A 27367-nucleotide genomic window follows, 5' to 3' on the forward strand; every position below is an offset into this window, starting at 1 on the left:
AAATACTTCAAAATATCAAATAACAAATCCATACATGAATTTTATATCTATATATATATATATATATATATCTATATCTAAGATTAAACATCTTTTAAAAACAATAGAAGACATTCGATGTTTTTGAAATTTTTTTAAGTTCTAATATTTTTTTGTCAAGAAATTCTCTTAAATAATTATTTTACTTATACATTTAACTTATAAAGACAAATTAAACTTAAAGATGTAGAATTATTTTTTTAAGTTTAAAAAATATTTGATAAATTCTTATTGTATATTATTTAGATTTTTTTAAGCTATTTATTGTAGAAATAGATTTAGTAAGTATTGCATGACATACAACATTATCACAAATAGGTATAGATAATAGACTTTATGTTCTTCTTTTTTATTTGAATTTTTTTGAGCAATTAAGATTAATTAGAAATTTACAACAAATAATTTTTGTAGTTGTGAATTCACTTCAACATTGGTTTTATTATCTATAAGGTATTTTAAATTTAGTTATTTGTAGAAACCATTAATAAATGCAAAGTCATGTTATTAGAATTTGACATATTATTATAAAAATAAATCTATGAACTATTTAGAATTGTTTTTAATTATGTGATACATTTAAAGAAATAAAGCAAAAAGAAGAATTGCACAATGCTTTAATATTATATTGTTTATCCATAGTTTTAATTTAATTTAGTAGTTACATATTTTATAAATAGAAAATATATAAAAAAAATATAATAGAACTTTGTATGTATGTTGTTATTAAGTTTCAAAAGTTAAAAAATATTAATGTTTGATTAGTTTCTCATTAAGCTTAAAAATCTAAAGAATTTTGTTTATGAATACTTGAGACAAAGATACAAAGATATTATTGTATATTGCAAAGAAGTACTGAATCTCAATGAACATAGATATTCCAATTATGCAACATACTAAAATGCTATTTTTAGGACATTGTTTCAGTAGGAACAACAAAAGCCAAGTTTCAAGGGCTACAAGAGTGGATACAAAGGATAGATAGACACTTAAGATTGACTTTGATGGTCTACGTTTGTCAAGTTTATCTGCCCATGGATCAATTTGATATTGCACCCATCAATCAAGCTTCCCTCTTTGTTGATGCTCGCTTTTGTTGTTTCAATTTTCTCTTTTTATTAGACATTTGTGGCGTCAGATGTTTTACTAGGTCTAGTTTTGTGGACAGAGTTGTAAGGGTTGTAGTGTGTGAATGTATTTAGTGGTGCTCTGTACTGAACTGGGCTGGTGAGATAAAGCAATTCTTCCCAATAGGTGACTGCTTAGAGGTGGCCATGACGTATTGGATATGTGAATGTTGAAAAGCTTGGCGAACTGATATTCTTGGCAGCAGATTAAGTGAATTGAGAGATTGACCTGTTGGAACGACAATACGGAGCGTCTTGAAGTTGAACAAGTCTTGAATTTCCGTAAGCTTGCGAAGTGAAGATTCCACAGTTTCTGGAAATGATTGCTTGTACACTTATCCTCTCACGCCATGGACTAGGAAATTGGACAAATTAGAATGCCAGAGCCAGGAAGATCATCTCATGCAAATATGCTTATCAGTGTGGAAGAAACAGGTCGTTCAGTCAATGCAAACCACACGTTGGCATAGGCTGAAACACGGCAGTTCTCATGATAGGTCGGCGAGATTCTGATTTGGAAATAATCCACGACATGAAACAAGTCAATTGCATCACAGCAGTTCTTATTCGTGGTCTTTACTGAGGTTGATGGAAAGTCCAATGACAATGGAGGAACATTTAAAACTCGAAATGTTAGCTCTAGAAATGTTGCAGATGGAGGTGTTCAAAGGTAGACTGGATGAAACCCAACATCATGAAGATGGACGAGGAGGTCTAACATTTACAAGCTGCTTAACTGAAACCACATAAAGTTTCAGAATCCACAGCCGTACAAGGTGTTCAAAATATTCTGTTGGAGCCTAAACAGAGAAGCCAGAGGAAAGCTCAAGACGGGACACATATGACATGATGTCCAACATGCAAGAAAGTTGGAAACAATTGTGAAGTTTATTCAAATAATGAAACAGTACAAGAACGAGCATGACCATTCCTTTTCGGACGCGAAGGCACATGCGAATAAAAAAGAGTCGTGAAGCTGTTTTTGCAAACTTGATAAACTTCCACGAGACTGTTGCTACTTTCAAAACCTACATAATGTCACAATATGCACAGAAGAATGAAGTTTTCTTTCTCCAGCTTTGAATAGAGTTCCGCGTTTTCAAATTACAGAACGAAACCTGGGAGCCAAACGGCCTCACAGATTCGAGGAATTGACCTTGTCACGAGGCTATGCGCAGCCTTCAGAGGACGATTGTTCGTTATCGATGCATCATGCTCCAAAACCCCGCCAACAAAAGCTTGAAACATACTAAATCGTGCGGACACTTCGACGACGGTCAAGTCTCGGAGAGTTCCCCTTCGAGTCGTCATCCAAGGGCTCAATGCCTACTTCTGCTTCGTCAAGGTCTTGATCTCTTGCATCCAACTCAACATCACAGAGCGCGAGCAGCCTGTCGGCCAAAGGAGGGATACCTGGATTCCTACCATCATTGTAAAGATGAGCATTTTCGGCAATTTGTTGAACATCCTTACGAAAATCTTCCCGGCTCTTATACTTGAGCTTCCGAACTCTTTCCCGGATTGTTGACAGATCCATTGGGCGCTTCACATAATGGAGGTAATCAGGGGCCTCTTTCTTAGGCACTGGCTTCAGAAACAAATAAGAGCAATCCGCATTCTTCAGTTTCTCAACAACTCCTTCTAAAATATTGCACAGCTCAACCTGACAGCGCCCCCCACCACAAGTGGGAAGAAAACAAGCAGTGAGCACGTATGTAAATCAAAGAAAATAAACAAAATTCCAGAAGTTGCGTAAGTCTCACTTTTGCGACCAAAAGCGCTCATTACACAGGAATAATAGTGCACATTTTGTCAACAAAAGTTCAGACGAAAGCAGGCAAATGAACAATTTGATACAAACATGATCCTTAAGAAAAAACACTGTAAACAGCAAAGCTATTTCAGTGAGTAGCGAAGCTCACCTCGCCACCTTTCTTACGCAGTCGCTTCGGAGCATTCCCGCAGTCTGGACTCGGATGGTAAGAAGGGGGCACTTCAGGTCGTCTCTTGATCCCTTTCCCACGATCTCTCTTCGAGAGACTGGATAAAGAAACAGACGCAACCCTTGTGTGCTCCTTCATATGTTTAAACTTCAGACTCTTCTCCCTGATCTTCTCTCGATCGCGTTGCTGTTGTCGCATTTCTTCTCCCACCTGTCTCTCTCTTTCTTCCTGTGCCTTACGGGCTTCTAGCTCAGCAGCTTCGCGTAACTTCGCTTCCCGCTCTCGTTGTCGTTTTTCCTTTTCCTTCATATGCTGACTATGACGGTCTCGATCATTTTTTTCTTTCTCTTTCCGCTGTCTCTCTTCTAGCTCTACTCTCTCCCTCGCTTCTTTTTGCTCGAGTTCCTGTTGTTCTCTCTTCAATTCCTCTCGAAGTGCACGTTGATATTCTTCAGCCTCCTGCTTTTCTCTCTCCATGCGTTCCGCTTGCTCTCTCTCCCTTTCCCTTCTCTTCATCAACTCGGGATCGACTCTCCCACGTAAAATCTTCTTCTTCTTGAATGGCTTGAACTTGACCTCAGCCTCCATACCTCTGTTAGTTTCTGATCCGTTTGTGTGAACTATAGTGCCTCGTCTTTTGGACTCCCTCACACCTCTTTCCTCTCTTCCCCTCTCTCTCTCGTCCTTCACCCGCTCTCTCACTTCCTTCTCTCTTTCATCTTTCTCCATTTCCTCATCTATGGCTTTCTGATAATCTCCTCGCTCCATCCTCCCCTCATACTCTTCACGCTCTTTTCTCTCTGACTCCCGTGTCGTTTCGCTTTCTTTTCTCGTCTTTACGTCCTGATCCAGTTTCAATCGCTTCAAACCATGCTCTTTCCTTCTCTGGTTAGACAACTTAAGCTTGAGAAGAGGAGGCCGCGCAGGTTGATCGACCCCACTTTCACCAGCACCGTTTGCATGGACTCCAGACAACTTCTCAACTTTCTCTCGAACAGGTTTAGACACAGGTACAGGAGAGTTATCAGGATTTTGACTGACTCCTGATATAAGCTTGATTTTCATCCTCAGGGAAGGGGTCTTCAGTAAAGGCACTGGTGAAGGGATGTCTTTCTTCGGTAATGGTGGCTTAACCACAGGAACCTGTGCTGAATTTGGTGAATCTAATCCCTCCATCTTTTTAATTGGAACAGGCTTTCTCTTGAAAGTAATCTTTGTCCCTTGCCGTTCTAGCAAACCATCAGCAGCTGCTCCCGAGTCTTGCCAAGCAACAGGCTCACCTTCTTCATTGTATAGAGGACACTTTTTGTTTGTTCGCATGTGACCAAGCTGCAACAATAAGTTACCAGAGTAAACGGCTTGTATGAAATCTTTCAGTAAAAGCTAACAGCTCAATCTTTCAGTAATTATCAATATTTTAATAATCATTCTATAATCATCACATCCCCCAGTCGTGAGCATGTGGAAAATGTTGCAGATTCGAGAGAAAACATTTACGTGTAAAATAAAGTTTTTATAAAATGAATTTGTTACGAATAAAAATTAATAAACACTGATAATAAAAGCTAGATTCACAAACACTTAAAATATTTTATTGAAAGATTGAAAAAGAAGCTTATTTGAGCTCATAATGTGGGTTTGATAATTGGTAAATGAGGTCGATTAACCTGGGCCCAAAAAGAAACAAGGAGATAGCAGGTTCTAGATACATAAACCAAATGAACCAACTAAAATTTATTTCAACGACAATTCTTAGCGAACTTCAATAGCTAGCGTTAAAGACGTACACATTGTGAACACAATGAACTCATATTCGATTCTTGGAAGAGTAAAAAATACTTGACCTACTCAACTTAGAAGAAACGAAAGTTAAGCCCATCCCAAATAGACCAAATTAGTCAAGCGAGGCAGCAAAAAAGGTCCGCGAAATTCCTTACTTGTTGACAATTAAAAATCCTTAACTGCAAAAATCATTTAGTATGAGAGTACCAAACAGTGAAGAAAGAGCAGTGTCCCACCTGACCACAAGCCCCACAAACCAGCGATAACGCATCTCGCCCACATTTCCCAGTTACCTTGCCCTTAGCTGACATCTGTCACATCCAGACGGAATGCTAAGAAACCTCTCAAACTGCACGATCAGCCATAGCAAATAAAAAAAATGTTGTCCTCAACTATCAGATAATAAAGCTCGGATGATGAGTTCCTTCCTGATAGCTTGAACAACGAGTGGTATAATGTACCGTTAGGTAAAAGCATGCAAGAACACGGCTGGCATTTTGTAATTGCCCTTACAATCGACTAAAGAACGAGAAAAGGAATTATTTGAAAACCCACCAAATATCAAGGAATGGTGATGAAAATCTGCACTTCCGAAAATATCTAATCTAGATCATCATGAAGTCAGCAGCATTGCTAAGCCGCACCTTGATAATGATAATATCAGTGGCAGAGCTCAAAACACTTAGAAATATGACCTACCAGATATCATAAACCCTCTCATCTTATCCTACTCTAAGTAGAATGATACCATTACCAAAGAAATTCGACACTATACTTTAATTGAGCATATGTACCTCTTTTACAGGCGCTCCACTCTTCAATTTTTTGCTGACTGGAGGCGGCTTTCCTGTGCTCTTCTTGGCAGCACCGACTTTTTCAACTCCTACAACTTGGTTTACTACCTTGTTCGCGTTCTTCTTCGCAAGATAAAGTGCCACCTACAGCCACAATGCGCAACATAGGAACTAAAGTGAAAACCTGTGAAGGAAGAGGACAAGAAACCCAAGATTTTAAAGTTTCTGGAAAAAATACTCTACTTATCCAGGAAACAAAATATATGAGAGGATGTAGAAGAAAACGAAGAAAAAGAAGATCTGCAAGATGCAGAAGGAGACTCGCAACAATTAACAGAATCAACAAAATTGAGGTAGGAACATACAAATATTGATAAAGAGATGCCCCTACCTCTTTAGGGTCAGTGATGATAACTTCTTTCGAGGTATAGGTCCCATCAACCTTTCTGGTACGAATGATGCGCTTGATGATTTTCTTCTTCTTTTTGCCAGCTTGCCCTTCACCGCCTACAGCAACGTCAGTTTACAAATCTCATGTTTGCATTGGAAGAATCAGTACACGTGGCAATTAAACATTAATTACAGTTAACACGAAACTGATATAAAGCTTACAATCACGACGAAGGTGTGCAATCGCCACTCTTCCAAAGACGACTTGAAAGATCAGATTATTCATAAAGTGACACTATGACACAACTAGAAAAGAATCCCACCTAAATCAGGAGGTGTTTCAACAGCTTCCAGTTCCTTTTTTTCCATGCTCACAGGAACACTTTTCTTTTTCTTTTGTTCCTCCTCAGCTTCATCGTCTGTACAGCAGTAAAAAAAACTGATTAATTAAGATCCTAGCATACACAAATTCAACTATTCCGAATACCAACAAATATACTACTTCACTGCAACCTGACCAAAGCCGTTTTCTCTACACTGCCAAACAAATTTTAGCTTGGTAAATTGTGGAACAGTTAATACCTGCACGGAGCATTCTCCGGAGCTCTGCTGCCTCTGCCTCTTCATCTTCAATATCTTCCTCTTGTTGGGCAATCTGTTTGCGACGCCGAGCCCCAAGACCTCCCATTCCTTCTCGCTTTCCTTTCTTACCCCCACCGTCATCTCCCTCTTCGGCTTCTAAAAGATTTTCCAAGTCACCAGCAAAAGAATCAAGGTCCCCACCAGCTTCTCCATCACTTTCGGAATCATCACCGTCAGCCATCACGAGGCTTTGAGCTTGTCTATCCCAGATATCTTGGCATTTCTCTCGAGTTTGCTGTTGAAGCTGAAGAAAAGACATCCGCTGCCCTCGAGCGAATTTATTTAGAGTAGCCGCGCCGAGCTTTACGCCTGTAGCAGCTTGTTCACTCGAAAGTTTACGAACCATAGCAATTCGATGCCACCGAGTTAACTTGTCTATAATTTCTTCTGGAACTTTGAACTTCAAGAGAACCTATGCGACACGATTTGCAAATTTCAAACATTAGTGAAAAGAGCTATTGTGAGCTGCAGGAAAAAAAAACAAAACAAAAAACAAAAAAAACAAAAAACAAAAAACAAAAAAACAAAAAAACAAACAAACAAACAAAAAGAACTCTTAGCAGCAGGAAGTTTCAAATCAAGTAGAAGCATCAGAACCTCTCGTGCAGCTTCCATGCTAAGACGACGAAGATCAGCGTCAGTGCCGGTAACAGCTCCTCCACCTCTTGCAGCTGCTGCTTTCTTCTCTACCAGAGCACCAGCGTTAGGAGGTTTGGTTGCCACGCGTAGGTAGCTGAAACCCAGCCCTCGGCCAGATGGATCACCGGCTCCCACAATCTCAAGGCGCTCTAGGCTCCCCCGTCCCTGAAGAGAAATATTTAAATCTTAATACCTTAGACCAGAATACCATATTAACCGAAAGACTACTAAATTCTCAGGATAGTAAAATAGGTGCCTGAGCTGAGGTGGATGATGGATGTCGCTTTTACAAAGCAAGAAAAAGTCTGATTTACTTATTGCGATTATAACCTGAAAGCTGCATGATGTTAGATGCCTACTGGCTACACAGACTTAAAGCCATACAGAAATAAAGAAAACTCACAGAGACTAAATTCAATCACCTGCATTGTAGCGGCAACAAAATTTGAACTCAGATTCCATGGAGTAATTTGCAGTTCCCTCTCAATGTGTGATGCGGCAGCTAGAGTTATCGCCTCATCCGGAAGCTGGTTCATGGCAGCAGCTAATCCCGACGGCTGTGTTAATTTATGTACACCCATCCGTTTTAGGTGATGAAGCCCAGCTTGCATGCTTTCGTATGTACATACCTGAAGGCAAAATAGAAAATGCTCTAACTTCAGGATTTAAACACAATTATACGACCTCTACGCCAGCTCCTAACCAGCAAAACCGAAGCTCCTACAATAAAGCTCAGCCAAATCCAGAACAGAAATCGTACATTCTCTGGTGTCACCAAACGCCTCATTTCTTCCTCAGAAGGAATCCTAAAATTTCGCCGCATCATCCAGCACATCTCCCCTCCAACTTTCTAATCAATTGCCACTAAAACCAACGTCAAAATCATCAACGTCAACATAAAATCATTTCAGAAGGAGCTGGGATACAACAGCGAAGCAGATGTAAACATACACTAGAAGTCACAGAAGGTTGGCATTCAGATTTTTAGTCGAAAATACAGATTAACAATAATTAATACAAACTAATTACCCTTAGCCTACTAAAGGAGAGGAATGTTAACCTGAAGATCAGCACAATGTTTTAACCGTTTCCGGATGAAGCCTTCAGTAAGAGAGGGGAATTGTGACGTGACATCATCGGCCCGTACATGTGGCGTAATGACACCGGGTTTCTCCTTCTCACGAAACTCACGGTACAAATATACCAATAACCGGTTACCTACGTGATTCTGCACTGACTTCGAAGTAGGGGTCAACACCTCCATGTGAGGCTCCTGGTATCAACAAAGGCCTGTAAGTGTCAGAATAAAAATTGATAAAAATCAGATTTTAAAATAATAATAATAATAACCCAAAAATGTATGTGATTAAGCATTAAAAGGTGCAAAACTAGCCCAGGCATATAAAAATTAAAAATTTGAAATATTTCAAAATGTATATGACACCATCACTTAGCCATGAGATACTCACGACAGTTCGAAACACTACTCAAAATAAGAATACTAAATCCCTATTCAGGATAATTACAAAACATGAAAGTGGAGAAGTGGAAGAGACCTGCTGTCCAACAACGTGGATGCTGTCAATCCGTCTGAGAGACAATTTCCCTTTCGGAGAACGAACGAGCAGGAAATCAGTGGTAGCCACTTTATGTGGAAAAATAGGTGCCCTATACATGTTTGTTTCAAGACTAGATTGAGTTTCACCAGGTCTGATGTCACCGAGAAATGGAGAATCTTCCGTTGGCTCTAGAGGTAAAGTGATGCCAACCCAAGGCCCCCGCTCAGCACGGAGGGTCGCAGCAGTGGCATCTGTTGAAGATCGCTTACGATAATAAGTGAAGAGACGGCCTCCCATACCCACATTTCCAAGAAGCAGAGGCCTTTCTTCACAATACCTATACCACATTCACAAATGTACCCATGAAAATGTCGAACAAGTATTATTGTATCGATGCCACGTAGACACCAAATGGGTGCAAAAATTTTAAACCAAATCCAATCAACGTGGACCAAAACAGCCGTGCTTGAATGAAACGAATAATCTGTGAGCACTACGTCAAATGTACACGCAGGTCCATGATAAGTTCATGGTTCACCAACTCTGTTAGCCTGGCATCACCAAAAATTAGGTATAATCTGGAAACCTTCATTGGAACACTTATATGCTAAGTTCTAGAGGCAGAACCTAATACATCTAGAAGTCTACAACCAAAAAAACTTCAAAATGAAGTAGTCTTCTACAACAGCAAGATAAAAAGGTATGCATGTACCAAAATTCAAAAAAAGCTACGAAAGTTGACTATTAAAAGGAAAAGAAGAGAAATATGCATACTCCATTAGAGCAACATGACCATCCTTTACTGAAAGCTCTGATTTCTTCTTGAAGGCTCCTGGTGGTCGTAAGGGCTTGTTCTCGCCTGGCAGGCGCTGTGCTTTCGGCCAAGGATAAATTTTGGTCCGCACCAGATGCAACACCGAATTTGGTGGAACTTGCTGTTGAGCGAAGGTATACCCATCTACCAACTCCTTCCCTGAATAAAATACCTTCATCTTTTCGAAGGGTATCAGATCTATCGCCAATCACACAAGTTTAATAATCCAAGAGGCAGAATATTTATGATTTCAACTTATAAGAGTTCGCAATCAGGAAAATGGACAGGAAAGAATGTTCACCTCCCAGCTTCTTTGCAGTTTTTGCCTTGAGTACATCCAAAGTCTCCGAGGCATCAACAGTGAGCTTGCTCCCTTTCCCGCCTAGTGTTTTCACGATGACTTTCATGGAACCTCTAGCAGCAAGCTTTCCCTGTTCCTTTGCAGCAACCTCGTTGTGATGAGGATACCACACCGCCTTGGGACGATGAAAATTTGCTAGATCCTTACTGCCAAGTTTGAACATAATAGCAGTTTAAAAAATCAGTTTACTGAATTTTTTAAACTTCTTCTTTCACTAAAACAAAAAGACGAGGAGATCAAACAAATGCTTACAAAATACATTCACAATGTCTACTTCATGATTAATAATGCATCCTAAACGCCACTATTATTATTGACTGTCATACATCTCTCGCTCCTCCATAGAGAGACAACACGTAGGATTGTTACAATCAGCACTCTAAAGAAGTCTTAGCAGGACTGCATTTGGTACATAACCTACATTCAAGAAAACATAACGAGACGAATAAAGGATACACGTAAATATGGTAAGTTCCGCAAAGAACATGTCGTCAATTCCATTAAATCACCAAGGTCTGAGAAATGTAGGATAAATGAAATCCTGTTCAAACAGTACAGTAGAAAGAAGCACCATAAATTGCATATAGCTACACGAGAGTAACATGTAGCTACAGACAAGTAAAAGAACCCACTTGGATAGCTTAGGCTTCATGCTTTGAAGTTTGATAGCTGGGAGTGAATGCATCACTTTGACTCCATGGATAGCCCGCTTCTTAGCATTTGACTTCTGTTGTTGATGGGTCTTTTTGTTTGTGTAATATTTGTCATTGCTAATGTTGAATCTAGTCAAAGGCAAAGAAGTATTAACCGCTTCCTCTGCACCATCAGAAACCCCATCTTTTCCCACCGCAGTAAGCACAACTGCTGCGGCGTGTAAACATATGGATTGGCCATCATTGGCTTCAGTTGTCTCGAATACCATTTGTGAATCCATTAAATCAAAAATTACCTGAATCACAAACATTGATTAATTGATTAAATAAAAACCTAAAACCCGACATTGCTCAGAACCTAATACCAGATAGACGTAAAAGATGTGGATAACTCTAATATCAACGAACAGTTATAAATGAAAATAACAATAATAATAAAATTACAAAAAAAAAAAAAAAAAAAAAAAAAAAAGAGAGCGATTGATATCAATACAAATATAGATCATGTGTGACCCGAATCATCTAGGCGAAGTGATGATAAACCGCAATCCCAACACACTGTTCCAATATCAATAAGCCTTTTGGCGAAGTCAGAGGACAGAAAGACACCTTTGACCTTGGTAGGCCGGACTCTGGCTCTCCCCAGAAAATACTACCAAGCCAACTTCCACGTGTAAGCTCCTGATTCTTCTCCTTCACTTCAAGAGTCGTGTTATTAATACGCCTCAACAATGCAGACCTCGATTCTTCTCCAGGCTCTCTGTGAAAGCGCAGAGTCTCAAGTCTGAGCATTTGTGGATGCCGCACGGTTTTTGCAGGCATAGTAAGTTCGTCCTCATCTTCTATATCCCTACATTTCTGGCATAATGGTTCTACCACATAAGGCCTTCGCCAATCAGAACAATCACTCAACCTCGTATCACATTGCTCTTTTACAAGACATTGAAGGTCGACATCAGACAGGTGACTTTGCTCAGTATCTCTGTCGACCTCAACCAAATGACAAGTGGAACGATGATCGGATATGGATGCGCCCCGTCTACTAACATCCGAGGTATCCCAAATTATATCATCTTCCCATTCCACTTGATGAATAAGATCGAAGTTTGCATCAGGTATTTGTCTCCTACACTCTGCAATATCTTCTTCATACGAATCTTCGTCTCCTTTCATGGGTTCTGAGGCAGTAAACACAAGCTTTTTCTGTTTTGTCCTATCACGCCGACTATGTGAAATGAAAAGCGCTGTCTGATTGCCATCCTCCTCTGATCTGTTGCCGATATCGAAATCTTCAGAACTGCTTCCCAGGCTTCCTTCTGCAGTTGACGAATCAGCAGCAATTACAGGTTGTTGAGAACACCTCTTGAGTACTGCCTCTTCATCATCCTCCATAGCTTCCAGATCCTCTTCTAGTCGCTCTCGTTTCTCTGTCCAATTGAGTCACAGGATCAGCTTCTCCATCCACTCAGATCGAGGTAAATTACCCTGTAAGTAACTTCAGAATGTAAGGTGAGGCCAAAGTGGCCCAAATACTCTATGTATTTGTAGCACCTTATCTTCCATTGGTTACAGATAAGAAATTTGCGCTTCAAAAACTAGGTTCGTTAGATCTCGCATCTACTGAAAATCTCCAAACATGTGTCTTGAGGACAAGAACCGATACTATAACTGAGATGATCAGATGCAGCGTAAACACCTTAATGAGCATACTCTTACTAGCAATACTCCTAAGTTACATTAGCAAATGAAAATCCTAGCCAACACTCCTAGAGAATCTAACAGGCAAAACACAAAACCGAATCGTAGGAACTACAAGACTGACCTCTGCTGTGAACTCGTTTCTGCCGCCCTTTACGATGACCAATGACCCAATAAGGTTCTCGCACTCCAAAAAGCTCAGAGAATCTAAGCACAGTTTTTCCGCCCTCTTGACAAAGAACAGGAAGAGAAATTTTTGCAGCCTCATCTTCTTGCTCCCTTGACGACGAGGTCGTTTCCTGTAAAATTAAAGAAAAACAACCACTACTAAGAAAATTAAAATACCACGTCTTTGAAAAGATGGAAACCATAGAGAATCACAGCCAAACAAAACCAAACATGTAAACAATCTAAGGTATTACCTGAGACCCCAAAATTTGGTCCCAGTCCTCTTCTTTCTCGTCCTCATCATCGGAAGCCATCATATCTACTGCACTTGTTCGACACTGTTCCTGTGCCACAGGGACTTCCTCTTCATCTTCTTGTGTCAAAAGTGCCTCATCGTCTGTTTCTGAATCATTACAAATAAAAGGAATCAGAGCGCAGGCACATGCAGAAAAACCGAGTGGAAAACGTCTATGAAATCAGCAAAATATGCACAACGACAGCAAGGTAGCGTTAGCTGCACGATTCTCTCTCTCTCTCTCTCTCTCTCTCTCTCTCTCTCTCTCTCTCTCTTTCTCTCATATACATAAAGCCTATGATGAAAACTTTTATTTCAAACAAGCTCGCCTGCCCAAGGCATAAGACCTAAAATCGACGTAAGGGTCGTAAATTTTGGCAGATTTTCATTTCACATCGATGCTTTGTTCCTAAAATGTACAAAAAAACGTGAAGAGAACATCATAGTTGACAATTAAAAGCAACAGTTCAACATTTCGTTTCTTATAGCACAAATATCAGGAAAAGATTTCTTTTTAATTCTATTTTGAATTTGAAAAGGCCATCGGTGCATGAAGATACATTAAAAACAGCATGATTAGGCTCTTCACGGTCATCTCAATTTTGGCATAATCAAAATTGAACTTTTGAACCAAGCGTCCTATATGAGCTGATCATTGGACATAAATACAAACATATTTAATACAATGAGTTTAGAATCATGCCTGGAGCAATTTTGACAGGCGATTCCATCTTGGACCCATCAGGCTGCTCGGAATCAAAATCCCAGTCTTCCACCTTGGCTTCCGTAGGTTGTTCAGAATCAAAGTCCTCATCCTCGTCATAATTATCCTCTTCAACCAGCTTAACGGATCTAGCCAATGCAGATTCAGCATAAAACTGCATATCCTGCGGGGCAAGTTGGACTTCGGGACCCTCGTACTGCTCCTGTATGTCCTCATAGTCCACTGCATCTACCGCTTTCTGATCATAATCTGCGAAAAAATGACAACTCATCAGCAACCAACTCCAAATACACCTTCAGAATCCAGAAGATAGGCACTGCAGGATTGAACACCGTAAGAACAAACAGGTCACTAGGTCAAAACCACGAATCGAATTTGGTAGACCAAAAGGCCGAGCACACTGTTGGAGGATTATTTAAACAAGACTTTTGGCTACAAATTTGAGATCCAAAAAATTGGAGAATCGCTAACGGACCATGTATAAATCTAATACCAAATTTGGGGTAGGGTACCATCTTAGTTTCAATATTGAAAAACCACATTTGGGACTTAAACATTCCGTAGAGCACAAAATAAAACAAAATAAAATATTTTAAAAAAATGTCTTAAACATTACGCTTTCATCATCAGCTTTAAATAAATGAAATCCAAGCATCATAAATAAAACTCGACTAGTTCCACTCTATCAGACCATACCTTCATGCTCATCAGCCGCACTGGCATCTGTCAGTCTTTTCCTCTTGGCACAAAGCTGCTGCACACCCAATAACGATCGAAGTGTGACATAACAGCAAATGCTTCAACTGGAAGTCTCCGGCAGCGTCCAGGGTAAACAGCATTAAGACCATACTTTTTCAAATATCAAACTAGATTTTGCGCTCGTCCAAATGCACCTCATTGAGAGATGATCAAAATAAAAGAAAATAAAATAAAATAAAATAAAACATCTCTGCCAAAAGATGACGTCTGAATCTAGCTCCAGACAGCTGCAACAAACAGTCAGGAGAGCAATTATAGGGACAGGACCATGAATCACAGAAAACTTACTTCAATATCAAATAATGATGGTCCTAACTGGTGTGCCAATGCTGACAAATGCTCCTTTGCGTCCTATAAAAATGCAGATGTTTGTGATCAGGACCACGAATATGCAGAAGCCGAGTCAGAAAACGAAAATATTGTCAATGGCTACACTTAACAAACATTAAGCCTTTCACGACCCAAAATAGAACACTTTCACCAAATATGAGGACTATGGCCAAAACTTAACAAGAAAAGCATGATGGTTGGGTAGGTCACAAGGCCTTCTGTGTAATATCGTAGCACCGTTATAATTTAAGGTATTTAAAATATCACGATTTCAGACAGTGCAAAGAGAAGAAATAGCGTCATTGTACATGGTTAAAAAATTCGTAACAACCTGATCGAGGTACTCTTCGTCAAGGCCGCCCGAGTCGTCCACATTGCCAAACATAAACCCCAGCATCTGCTCACCCCTTCCCTCTCCATCTCCATCTCCATCTTCCTCTTCCTCATCGTAGTCCCTTTCACTGTTCTCTTTGAATATATCACCCATAAGGGTCCCAACTTCAAGACCTACAGCTGCATTAATATTCATACCATGAGATTAAATTTCGCGTGGGGCTCGGGTATCACGTCATTCATGCACTATCAGTAACACGATCATGCCTCGGAAGGTTGCAGATGGGATTTTAAAGGATCGAGCGAAGCCAAATAAAAATAAAATAAAAATAAAATTTGAGCTTCTTAGCCGTCAATCTGTCCACACTCCGAATCCACATCAATGGCTCTGAGTTCATGTCCCAAAGCGAAATGGCTAGCGACGGAAATCTCAAGGGAGTTCGCTGATGTCGGCGTCAATATCGCAATGGACGACTACAGCATAAACCGTTCAATTTTAATTCATTCATCGAACCAGATAATTTCGATTTCTGCCAGCCCCATCTCTTCACCATCAATGATTTCATAGCGCCAACATCAAACACCTATAGCTCACTGTCCTTCCACAAACTTGTCCGTCTCCTTGAACCCAAACCCTAACCCTAACTCCTTCCACAACACCCCAAATCCTGGACCAAACCAAACCGAGCTCAAAGAAACAAAGCTCCGCAATCAACACTGGATAGCCTTCGAAATGCCTTGAAACCTCGATAGAACCTCGAAAAAACCCCACGTCAACTTTCCGGAGCTCCAAGTTTCATCACATTTTTGCAATTTAAAGCAACGCAAAGTCGCCGACAATTTTCAATTTCCTGTCACGCCATCACCAGGAATTAAACCCTGTCGCTCGTCAAGTTCCTCTAAAACCCATTCAGTAATCGTTACTGTGGTTGCAGCTTGTAACCTCGCTCGCACACGTGGTGTTTGGTAAACGCCAACAGGCCTGAAGCACCGACGCGTGAGCGACCCAGCGAAAAGCCTCGAGAAAGTAACGATGGGGTGCAGATTTTACACCCAGACGATACTTTACCGTGACACCCACACCGCACAACCCTGGAACTTCAAAACTCTTCTCATAAATAACAGACCCACGTAATTGCATTCCACGCAGGTCAGACGGAACCCGCGGTGACAGCATCAGGCAGCCCGATGTGGGGTTCGTCTCACTTTTCACTGTCTGGCTTTCTCATGAGGCTGCAAGGAAACCCCGCATTTACCCACGCTGGAAACTTGAACATACGAGAATACCTGAATTTGAATTCAAACCTGCTACAATGTGGGACTGTAAAAGAATGACTCTCATTAACCAAGATGGGCCTAATTATTTCTGGTTTAGGCTTGCCACCCCCCTTCAACCCCCTCAACAAGTAAACACACATACTCAATTGATTATTCATTGATTAGTTTTTATTGAAACATGAGATCGGCGTTCTTCATCAGAGCATGTGCAGTAGAATATGTTGAAAAAAACAACTTTTCAAAGAGATTTTGTTATCCGCGAAGATTTGCCGGAAGTTCTAGGCTCACCATTTCAGGAGTATTCTCTAGAAGCTCTACGGGACTACATCAATTTTGCAACGCAAGTCTTTTGCACTGCTACATTGCCCATCTTCATCAATTGTTTTTTTAGTCTTTGTGGCTATGCGCCCATTGTACCATAATCCCACGCATGATATCTCTTTTAACTTCTCACCGACAGAATTGTGTCTTTGTAAAAAATATATTGTATCTGGGACAATATTCCTGCCAAGCGGTTTCCAGAATTTCTTCAGGAAAAAAGTTAAAATGAAGTAATAAATTATTTACGACATTCACAAATATTGATTTTCAAATTAGAGTTTAATTTCTAAACACGTGATTTACAAACACGTGATTATGATAAGATGGAGGCGGGACGAATGAAAGGCTAAACTAGAAAAATTTAGTGGACAAGCACCCAGAAAAGTTGAATTCTGTAGATGATGATGATAATAATAATAATAGTCGGAAGACCAACCAGAAACCCTGGACTCGTATTTCAGAACCGCCAAGTGTTAGGAATCCACATCCATTTTGAAGCGACAACTGCGTCATCGGCACTTTGTCAAGTCACAGATCACGATGGCTGATGTGGAACTGCCATGAAACTTGCAACAACCGATTTCATCCAAAGTGACTCGGTTCTTTTCAATCTTGAGTCTGTTTGGGGGTGCTTGAGTCAGGGATGCGGAGCCGCAGTGTGTGGAGTTGCGATCGGTGCTGCAATTAATCGGAAGTTGAGTTATTCTTTATCTCGCAACTGGAGGCGGGTTTATGGTGCTATGGGTGTATATCGACTCGGAGCGGGTTTGTGGAAAGAGTGTGCTGCAGCACAAAGTTCCTGAGAATTGTGAGTTGCATCTTTAGCTCCATTAGGGAACTTGGAACTTTGAGCCTTGGCTTGTTGCACAAGATAGATTTGTTGGTTTACTGTTTTTTTGTATTTAGATGACGTCGATAGGCCTTAGAGCCTCTTCGCACTTCGTCTAAACGGAGATCCTCACTTTAATTCTTAGTACATTTTGTATTCCGTCGGGATATGCGTACAACGTGAGCACAACGTATCACGCTCGGATGGTTTACTTACGCTGTGTGTCATAGCTATCGTGAATGAGCAACAAGGTGAGGAGTGCATAATGAGTATCGGCGTTATTGTGTATTGAAGAGCAGAAGAGGGCATGGCGGGAGCAAAGAATCACTAACACTATAAGTGCCGCTGCAGAATGGACTTTTGCAATGAATTGTGTAGATCAAACAGATAGCTTGAGAGGAATTCTGATTGTCTTGACAGCGGAGCCGATTCAACTCGCTGCAACCCAATTGTCAGATTCTTAACTTAGGAATTGCTGTTACTGGTTGAAATGAAGCTTACGCAGTGCTATGTTCTCCAGGACGGGTTCATGAGAAGTTCAGAAGTTTTTGGGAGTTAATTGAGATAATCCATATTCTTCAAGAGAGTCATGTACGAGGAAGATCATATAGAGACAAATTCGAATTACCTTCCTGAAACCGTTTTACGACATTCAGAACTGGAGAATCTCACAGACGACAAGGAAAATAACACGTTGACTCTGGTGGTACTTTTAACCTAGGAATACCACAGAGCTGGGGACGTAATATTTGTATAGAGCGAGAAAAATTAACGTTAATGGGATCAAGGGTCAAGTGCTGTTATGCAGGTAACTTTTTGAAAACAGTCAAATGCTGGAGGATGGCTAGAGGTGGGGATTTGACAAAAAATGCTTTTAATTCATCTGAATTAGATGTCTCCAACGCATTCTCCAGCAATTCTCGACGCTTTCTAACAACTTTCACTAAGAGTTACGAGTCAGACACGGGCGCACAGTTCTCCAATGCGAAGGTTAGGGTTGATGGGCTTGTGATCCTTAATCGATTCTCTTCGCAATAATAGTTCAGTTAACTATGTTCTGTTAATGAGCAATTTCTATTTTCAGAATTCTTTAGTCTTGGATCGCTGCAGGTATCAAGTCTTCCGAAGTATGTGAAAATTGTAGAAGTGGGGCCTCGGGACGGGTTGCAGAATGAAAAGGGGATTATTCTTACTTCTGTGAAGATTCAGCTCATTCAACGCCTTGTTGCCGCTGGTCTACCTGTTGTCGAGGCCACAAGCTTTGTATCACCCAAGTGGGTGCCTCAGGTATGTGAAAGATGCGACTTATCATTGCATTCTTTCGGAACAGCTTAAGGCAACTGTGAACAGACCTGAGATCTTTTGCTAGAAAAGGACCGAAGATATGGTTTGCGTGGATTACGTTACTCATATGGCTTCAAATGATTTTTTTCTTGCCCCTGGACATCAGAATTGGCTCACCAAAAATTCCTTCACCCTAAAAATGCGTTAGTTGTGCGACTGCTGATCGTGCGTGCTGATTCTCATGGCAGTTAGCAGATGCTAAGGATGTGATGGCTGGTGTCCGGAATTTGGAACAAACCAGATTGCCTGTTTTGGTACCGAACTTAAAGGTACAAGATATCTTGTTTGGAAGCTGCAGTGATTCACTTCGAGCACATGCTTTCACAAGGGATACTCAAGCTTCCAATCACGCACATTTGTAGCTTCTTTGATTCACACAATCAATAAACCGCCAGTTGTGTGTTGTTGTAGACTTAGCTACAGCAAACCAGGTGCAAACAGGTAGTGATCTGCACATGTGTTAACGCAGGGTTTCAAGGCAGCAATTGAGGCGGGGGCACGGGAGGTGGCAATTTTTGCTGCTGCTTCGGAGTCATTTGCCAAAGCCAATACTAACTGCACCGTCGAGGAAAGCATCAATCGTTTTCGAGAAGTGTGCGATGCAGCCAAGAAGCAAAATATTTCTGTACGAGGGTATGGGATATAATTGTAAACCACTACCTATGGAGTGGTCTTGATGCTGATGAGGACTGTGTTTTATTGTAATTTGATTGTGTCGGTAACTTCCTGAGCTTTTACAGGTATGTTTCGTGCGTTGTGGGTTGCCCGATTGAAGGTCCTATTTCTCCCGACAAAGTAGCCCATGTGGCGAAGGAGCTTTTGCAGTTGGGCTGCTATGAAATTTCATTGGGTGACACAATTGGAATTGGCAACCCTGGTAATCTTTCGACCAACTAGTTAAAGCTTAATTGCAAGTATTTTCTTATCCTCCAGAATGTACATAGCACAAACCTTGGGTTGTCATGTATAGGAACGGTGAGGCGGATGCTTCAGGCAGTGATGCAAGAAGTTCCTGCATCCAAATTGGGAGTGCATTTTCACAATACCTATGGACAAGCCCTAGTCAACATAGTTGTTGCTCTTCAGGTATGAATCTTCACTGTCTTGCATGAAATATGGGGTAGCCTGGCTGTCATTCTCCTGCACAACTAACCTCCCTAAGTTACTGTGATAATGAAACTTCGCACAAAAGCTATGGAGCAGTAGAGGGTCTCTCTGCGTATGATGATAAATAGTTAATCTTTCTTGGAGGACACTGAACTCAACCATACGAATTCTGCTGGGGCTGCGGATTTTGGGTTCAGGGTTTAGGATCCTTCTTAGAATGGATGTAATCACAATCACTAACCAGTTAACAATCGTTATGAACAGTTTCCATCAATAGCAATATGATGGTATGTGTGGAGGCGTTAACACCCCTTCTTTCTATATCTAGTGCATGTTGTCTCCTAAAATATTAGAATTGTATCTGTCAGCGTGCCTCTGACGTGAAAAAACTCAAAATCTATTATTCTTTTGTTACAATGATTCATTTTCTTACTGCAAAATGGGGCAACCAAGCACAGTGATTATACAGCTATTTCAGCATTAGCTAGAGTGGTTTTCTCATGGAAAGATTGCAATCTTGGCAACGTGGCAGATGGGTATCAATGTGGTGGATTCCTCAGTAGCAGGCTTGGGTGGCTGTCCCTATGCTAAAGGTGCTACAGGCAACGTTGCTACCGAAGAAGTACTTTATCTACTAGAGGGTCTTGGAATCAAGACAGGTGTTGATCTAGCTCAAGTAGAGGAAACTGGGAAATTTATTTGTGAACATATTGGCCGCGCTTCAGGGGTTAAAGTCGGAAGGTCTATGAGTAGAACAAAGGGAATGTCTAAACTTTAGTCAATCCTAAGTGGTATGAATTGGCAAACCGGTTGAATGAATCTTGATAAAGTGCAGCTCTTATTCAGGCTGAGGAATTTGGTTGGAGTGATTAGGTTGGACGAACTTCATGCCCCCATATTGGGCCATGAACGGGCAGCATTGATGCAGGAGGAAAACCGCAGTTAGTGTAAAATCTAAGGAGCTAAACGCCTAAGTTATTCTTCAAATTTGAAAATTTACGAGGAAAATGCCAAACTCATAATTTAAGATTGTCTATATGCAAGAAAATGAGGCAATAATCGACATAAATCGATAGTTGATTTAGCAAAGATACAAAATCTTTGCTAATGCTACCTGAGCTTCTTCCTGTTCCCTAGTCTTGACTGCTCATTACCTCAAATAAAAACAATGTACCGCAATGATTTCTGCTAGCAAAATCAGATACAATGCTAGAATCAATTCTAAACAAGAATAGAATTTAAATGGATATCTTTAGAAGTTTTGTTCTGTTGATTGGTACCCGTAATAATTTTGGAGTTAAAAACTTTCATCCTCAAGAACTTAATGTTTTTAATTTTTTTTAGTACTATCATGTTTCTGTTCTGTGACACAAGATAGTGAGCTCAACGGCTGAGCACGCTTCAAGTGTTATCGGCCTCACTCTACTCAATTTTTCGCATCGTATTCAATTCGTCTAGGAGCCATGAAGGAGCACCACTGTGCAAAATACACATTTTCATGAGTAATTAGAGCACTTACTGGGGTGAAACGCACAAACATCAGACTTCAAACCATGCAAAAGTGGTCAACTTGGCCAGTGGTGTTAATAGGTTTTTAAAGACGTTCATATCATGAAATTTTAGTTGATTCAGAAGAGTATTAGGGAGTCTTTGTAAGCAGAATCACATTTTTTAAGGCCATGGTTCAAAAGCCTTACCAAGGTCTATCATTTGGTGAAAAAAGCTTTCTCTTAGGAGCATTTGCTTTTAGATATAGCATTAAGGCCATGAAATAGAAAAAATCAATATTTATTACAAGTCTAAATATGTCAACTCATATCTTGATTCAAAGAATTATGAAAAGTATAAAATGCTGATTTTATTTCTATTATTAATAATAGTTCTTTGAAGCAATTTTTGATATGGATTCTTAAGTTTTTCTAAAACTGCCTCTTCAAATGGATCCAACAAAAAATTCAAGGAACAACTCTATTCGTGTCATATAAAAAAAAAAATCTTCTTATAATATTTGGACTAATTTTTTTTAAATAAAAAATTTGCTATATTTTATATTAAACTATTAAATCCACGTTTCTTCTTAGATTATGACTTGAACTTTGACTTGGGAAAATTCTTAAATAAAAATTATTTTTTAGTATTCTATTCTCAAAATTTAAAATTGAAAAAAATTGAATCAACCAATACTTTACAAACTTCAAGTTTTCTTTGTTCATTGATGAGGTTTATAAGTTGCATAATAAGAAGACCACAAAGCCTCAAAATTTAGGGTTCTTGGTGCATTTTATATAGAAAATTATTTCTAAATATTTTTATAGTGGTATACCTATAATATTTTTGAAATTAGATATAATAATTATAAAAAGACATTCTTTAATGAACATCTATTTTTTAAGTAGTAACTATGACATTATTTTAAATTTTTTTATATAAAAAAATTATTTTTATTTTTCTATCTTTTTGTCATATAAGTATAAATACATTGAATTATTACTATCATTTCTAATTTTTTTTAGATAACTAAATTATTAGATAATATAAATTTTATATAGTAAAATAATTTGTAGATATCAATAACAATGGATACAATAATTTTTTCTTCTTTAGGATATGTTAGAAGATTCAAGAAGCTTGTGAGAATTTAAGAAAGGTATATCTATATATATATATATATATATACATATATATATATATATACATATATATATATATATATATTTTATTATAGTTTTGAAAAAAATCAAAAATTTAGTATTTAATATTTTTATAATATTGACCCTTATAAATATAAAATTACAAATAATGTATATGAACAATTCCCTTATATTTAAAAATACTCTACCTAATAAATTTAAAAATATAAAATTTCATTTTTGAGATAATAAAATATTCTTTGTTATTTTTAATTTAAAAACTAAAAGTAATTTCTTTAATTTTTTATTTAATTTTACTCATTATAATTAAAAATGGTAGTAGATAATTGTAGCTTAAAATACTTTAAATATGATGGATTTTTTGAATAAAGAATAAAAAAAGATATATTTGTATCCTAAATCAAAAATTTTAAAAAAGATAACATATATTTTTAGTAGATATTTATATATGGATTTTAAAGAAATTAGTCCAATTCTTTAAATAACTAATTTTTGTATACATATATATATATATATATATATATATAGCAAGAGAGAAAGATTTAAAGAGTCTTTGTTTATTCCTCTACTTCAAACTTTCATTAGATCTTGATGATAATTTATGTGAATTTTGTATCACATTTGAGCTTCTTGTAGCTAAATCACTAAATTAAAATTTCATTCACTCTAGTGCTTGGAAATTTGATTTTATCAACTAACCAAGAGCAATTTCTATGAGCTTTGAGCCTTTAGACAGAACTAAAAATCTTTAAATATTACCAAGTTTATTTAACATAAAATCTTTTAAATATATATGAAATTATTCATAAAATTTGAAATATTATTTATTTTATTATATCTAAAAAATCAAAAAGTTTAAATAAATAATTATAATCATGAAAAATTATTATTCTAAGGAGTTTAATTTTGGTCTATAAACCAAAAAATAGTTAAGAAGCCATTTGTGATTTAAAAATACAAGTGTAGTATTTAGAATACAAAGTTTAAGATGGATATTATACATTTAAAATAATTTCAACTTCCAAACAACAATTAGATTGTCCAAAAAGTTACAAGATATTGAAATATTAACTAATTTCATTAAATTGTAGACCACTACATTATACGTACATGTGCTTATAGTCATGATTATTGTTGTCAAGTAGATTTGAAATAGAATTTATAGAATCATTGGCTATAAGTTGTCTATTAAGTCTCTTATAAAAATGATTACAAATCAATTATATGCTACAAAATGAAGCATAGTTTTTAACCAATCTTGTAAATAAAAATAAAAAAAATAAAAAAATAAAATAAGTATCTTAAGCAAAAAAAAAAAAAAGAAAAAAAAAGAAAAAAAAAGTTAGTAAATAAGCTTATAATGTACATCTTAATTCATGGTTCTAAACAATTTGACAATACCATCATATAAATATTTTTGCTAAAATTTCTATACTTGTGTATCATAAAAAAATACAAAAATGTAGAATATACCAATCAAACTAAGTCCAAGTATAATTTATGTATCAGTTTTTTCATTTAAGTGCATTGATTTACTATTCAAATCCAATTTTCTTCGCAGCAAGGCTCCCACAAATCCATCAGAACTGGAAGACCAAACATACGGGGCAGTTGAGTTTTTTGACGAACTTCATGACATTTTCTGAATGTGGAGTTCGGACATTTACGAGCATTCAGGAGAATGCGCCGTTTGACTTGGCAGTCGGAAGTGTTCTCGTTCTGTTGACGAATGGCGTGGTGTGTGCTCAAGTTGTGACTTATGGCTCAACTCCAGAGCCTCCGCACGAGAAGTTGGTGAGCGATGCCAAGGCGGACTGATGCTAATCTCAGTGCTTGTCTTCAAAGGTAAAATGGGCTCCACGAAGTAGTATCTGTATTTTTTTTTAAATGCGTCCACCCATTCGAGCCAAGATTAATTTACAAGACCGATGTTGGTTAAGTGGATGCTTCATTAATAATGCTAGGGATTGGTGATAGTGTCGCACATTATGTTATGCTCACAATGGGCACAGCATAAAATTCTGATTCAGATCGCGCAGAGTGCTGTTTCTAGATTAGTCTTCGGTGACGCAGTCAAGGTATGAGATTCATCGTTGTAATCTATTGTGGCGACGAATTGCGTGTGGAACAGTGTAGTTTATCCCGGAAATCCTCGTGGTGGTTGGCAGAGATATTTGTACAGAATTGTGAAAGGAATGTTCTGACTTAGGGTTTTTCATTTTTAGGAATGTTAGCAATTTTCCTTGCAAATAAGGTTGGCCTTGGCTGATTAGTACTCTGATTGCAATGGTGCCATTTTCACTTTTCCTGATGCCTTTCAAGCTAGTGTCTGAAGTGAGACTTATTAGATTTAGAAGGCATCATGCGTTTCACTGGATGAAGCAATGCTCAATCCACTTTCATCGGAGAGACATTGGGAACCCATGCCAAATCCTGCTGGTTCCTTCAGCAGGAGGGGGGGGGGGGGTGACTTCGAACCAAATTAACGATACTAGAGGGCTATGAAGATATCTTACAATGATAGAAATACATCTCCACCAGGATGAACAAAACTTACTAGTACATTTGAGAACATAAAGATCAGTACATGAGTGGGAAATAAATCATACTACAGCATGTTACTGTAAGTGCTCGCTACTCCTAGTGGTAACCTCAAGGTGACTAAGTGGGAGGCTAACAGCTGACCATGAGCATGTTACAGATGTGCTTACGGCCACATTCCACCAGTACACTACTAGTCACAGTACATCTGTGGAACGGACCTGCAAAATTGCAACTAAGCCTCAACATCCTAGTACAATTCGATGATCGACTGGCCGCATATTCAATAGTACATTACTAAACGTCCACCTAACCTTTCAGGAAATTCAAAGTCTCAGCAATGTGCTTTTCTGGCTCAAACTGATTGTTGAAGATAAATTGCACTTTGCCGTCCTTATCAATGACGTAAGTCTGACGACCAGCTAGGGCTCCGAAGAGGTCACTTGGCACACCCCAGTCCTTGCGCAGCTTGTTGCCGTCGTCACTGAGCAAAGTGAATGGAAGTCTATATTTTGCTTTAAATGCCTGCACACCATGTTAAACATGAATTCCATCAACAAAGGTAATATTACCTCATCCTGGCGACACCGTTCATATTAAGCGAATATAGATCTTAAGATGGTAACGAAGTAGACTGACCTTGTGGGATTCGGGAGTGTCACCACTCACTCCAACAACCTCAGCACCTGCCTTCTTGAACTTTTCGTACGAGTCGCGAAATGAACATGCCTGCCTGGTGCAGGCGGGACTCTCATCGGCAGGGTAGAAGTACAGCACCAGGGGCTTGCCCCTGAACTTGTCTAGATTCACCAATTTGCCTTCCTCATCTTTGAGTCCGACTGGAGGCACAATATCCCCCTTCGAAATCTGCATTGGACATTAATTCAGTTTCACTGAGAATAACCCTATTTGCACAGCTTCATGGAAAAGACAGGACATCACAAGTTGCTATGACGCCATCCAGCGTCAATATTTTTCGGGAAAGGATTTCTTAACTAGTGAACGTTGAAGCTGAAATCCTCAAACTCAAGCGGAGAGATAAAAGTATCACACTGTTACTCAAATCCCGTTGCTACATCCTGACAGAACATCCGTAACCAACACAACAAGATGCTATAATTTTTGGAAAATGTAGTTCAAGAGCATCGACGGTGCGTAGAAGACAATGTGAATTTCGACCAGAGCCAGGAGTGTAGGCGTCGCCTGTCACGAAGGAAAGAAATGGGACGAGAAACCTTTCCACTAATGGGTAGAGGCAACAACCTGCATGAGAGCGGCTGCATTAGCTAATTGCAATCACCGACGGAGGAACAGCTACATCCGCCAATTAGAAACTCAAAAATCCACTGAAAGCTGGCTGTCGTCTATTTATTTGCAACGCGCACTACTGCACCAGCGATGCGTGCAACGTGGTCTAAGAAGATGTGGCTGAGTCGAGAAACTATGCCTATACATCATTTTACCGTAAGTATCCCGACTACATAGACGATTATCCAAAGTGTGACCCTGCTGATTGAGAAGGACAATACATACCTTGCAGATGGTGAGGGGTGAGGTGTGGCGGGACTTGACATGGAACGAGGCTCCAGCCACGCGTGCGCTTAAACCAGCCTTGGAAGAAAAGAGCTCGGAGTTCACGAAAGTAGCACTAGCGACAGGTCTAGCGGTGCCATGGTTGCGAGTTGGTTGGGAGGTGTTTGCAGCGCCAGCGGCAGCGATTGCCAATGAGCAGGAAGCTGAAGTCGCCATATCTGCGATCAGTTTTCTGCTGCCGCTACTCAAACTCAAATTTCAATCCTCAACAATTGAATTGCAAGAGACCGTGCACAATTCGGCACTTGAGCCTCATCCAGCGCGTCACGGGAATGAAGAAAGAGTTGCTGAGAGATGGCAGTATAGATTACGGATGACGTCGCTCGCAACCTCGCTGGCCAATATGTGTACGAGGATGGGCCACAATAGGTCACATCTGACCGTCCGACTTTCCACCAATCTGCCGACTCCTTGTAACTTGGGCAGGGGGGACGGAGGCCACTGAATGTTGTTGGAAGGTGTTCTCGCAGGTATCCTGTTGTACGCCCAGGAGGTCCTGGGCTCAGCATCAGCATTACCAGCACCCTTCTCTTCATGAGCGTGGTCTTATTTCGGGTTGAATCTGCCCCAACCATTGTTGTTTTTTTCATTTTTGGTTCACTTATATCATTTTCTGATATTTCCTTATGTCATATATATATATATATATATATACA

General features: G+C 39.2%; 4 protein-coding genes across 11 annotated transcripts; 2 read left to right on the plus strand and 2 right to left on the minus strand.

The window, feature by feature from the left end:
• Positions 1-2032: 2032 nt before the first annotated feature.
• On the minus strand, positions 2033-15908 carry LOC112287512 (transcription initiation factor TFIID subunit 1). Of its 5 annotated transcripts, none has more exons than XM_024530556.3 (22): positions 15046-15908; positions 14673-14735; positions 14322-14379; positions 13605-13874; positions 12861-13009; positions 12563-12737; positions 11350-12167; positions 10720-11036; positions 10028-10233; positions 9687-9924; positions 8910-9249; positions 8414-8626; positions 8114-8203; positions 7776-7982; positions 7312-7518; positions 6655-7126; positions 6396-6491; positions 6074-6189; positions 5683-5826; positions 5125-5199; positions 3086-4435; positions 2033-2826 (listed from the first exon to the last, which is right to left on the minus strand). In XM_024530556.3, the coding sequence occupies exons 1-22, from the start codon at positions 15241-15243 to the stop codon at positions 2413-2415; spliced, it is 6216 nt and encodes a 2071-aa protein (XP_024386324.1). In that variant the 5' UTR covers positions 15244-15908; the 3' UTR covers positions 2033-2412. The 5 variants fall into 5 exon arrangements, with proteins under 5 accessions (XP_024386324.1, XP_024386326.1, XP_024386327.1 ...); XM_024530558.3 differs by having other exon boundaries at positions 14322-14376; positions 15046-15378; XM_024530559.3 differs by having other exon boundaries at positions 12861-13003; positions 15046-15378.
• A 1234-nt stretch (positions 15909-17142) lies between these two features.
• LOC112288102 (uncharacterized) lies at positions 17143-20962 on the plus strand. 4 transcript variants are annotated; one of them, XM_024531959.3, is made up of 8 exons: positions 17143-17454; positions 17996-18465; positions 18586-18762; positions 19008-19088; positions 19289-19452; positions 19560-19696; positions 19790-19905; positions 20459-20962. In XM_024531959.3, the coding sequence occupies exons 2-8, from the start codon at positions 18253-18255 to the stop codon at positions 20702-20704; spliced, it is 1134 nt and encodes a 377-aa protein (XP_024387727.1). In that variant the 5' UTR covers positions 17143-17454; positions 17996-18252; the 3' UTR covers positions 20705-20962. The 4 variants fall into 4 exon arrangements, with proteins under 4 accessions (XP_024387727.1, XP_024387728.1, XP_024387726.1 ...); XM_024531960.3 differs by having other exon boundaries at positions 17237-17454; positions 18284-18465; positions 18646-18762; XM_024531958.3 differs by having other exon boundaries at positions 17238-17454; positions 18284-18465.
• On the plus strand, positions 20741-24395 carry LOC112287786 (mannose-P-dolichol utilization defect 1 protein homolog 1). The gene is made up of 2 exons (XM_024531188.1): positions 20741-20867; positions 24139-24395. Exons 1-2 carry the CDS (start codon positions 20741-20743, stop codon positions 24393-24395), a joined length of 384 nt encoding a protein of 127 aa, XP_024386956.1.
• A 725-nt stretch (positions 24396-25120) lies between these two features.
• Positions 25121-26972, minus strand: LOC112287191 (peroxiredoxin Q, chloroplastic). The gene is made up of 3 exons (XM_024529953.3): positions 26652-26972; positions 25758-25985; positions 25121-25643 (listed from the first exon to the last, which is right to left on the minus strand). The coding sequence occupies exons 1-3, from the start codon at positions 26865-26867 to the stop codon at positions 25428-25430; spliced, it is 660 nt and encodes a 219-aa protein (XP_024385721.1). The 5' UTR covers positions 26868-26972; the 3' UTR covers positions 25121-25427.
• Between the last annotated feature and the right edge of the window lie 395 nt (positions 26973-27367).

This window comes from Physcomitrium patens, chromosome 10, assembly GCF_059467195.1.
Source record: "Physcomitrium patens ecotype Gransden chromosome 10, ASM5946719v1, whole genome shotgun sequence".
In the NCBI taxonomy this organism is placed as follows: Eukaryota; Viridiplantae; Streptophyta; class Bryopsida; order Funariales; family Funariaceae; genus Physcomitrium; species Physcomitrium patens.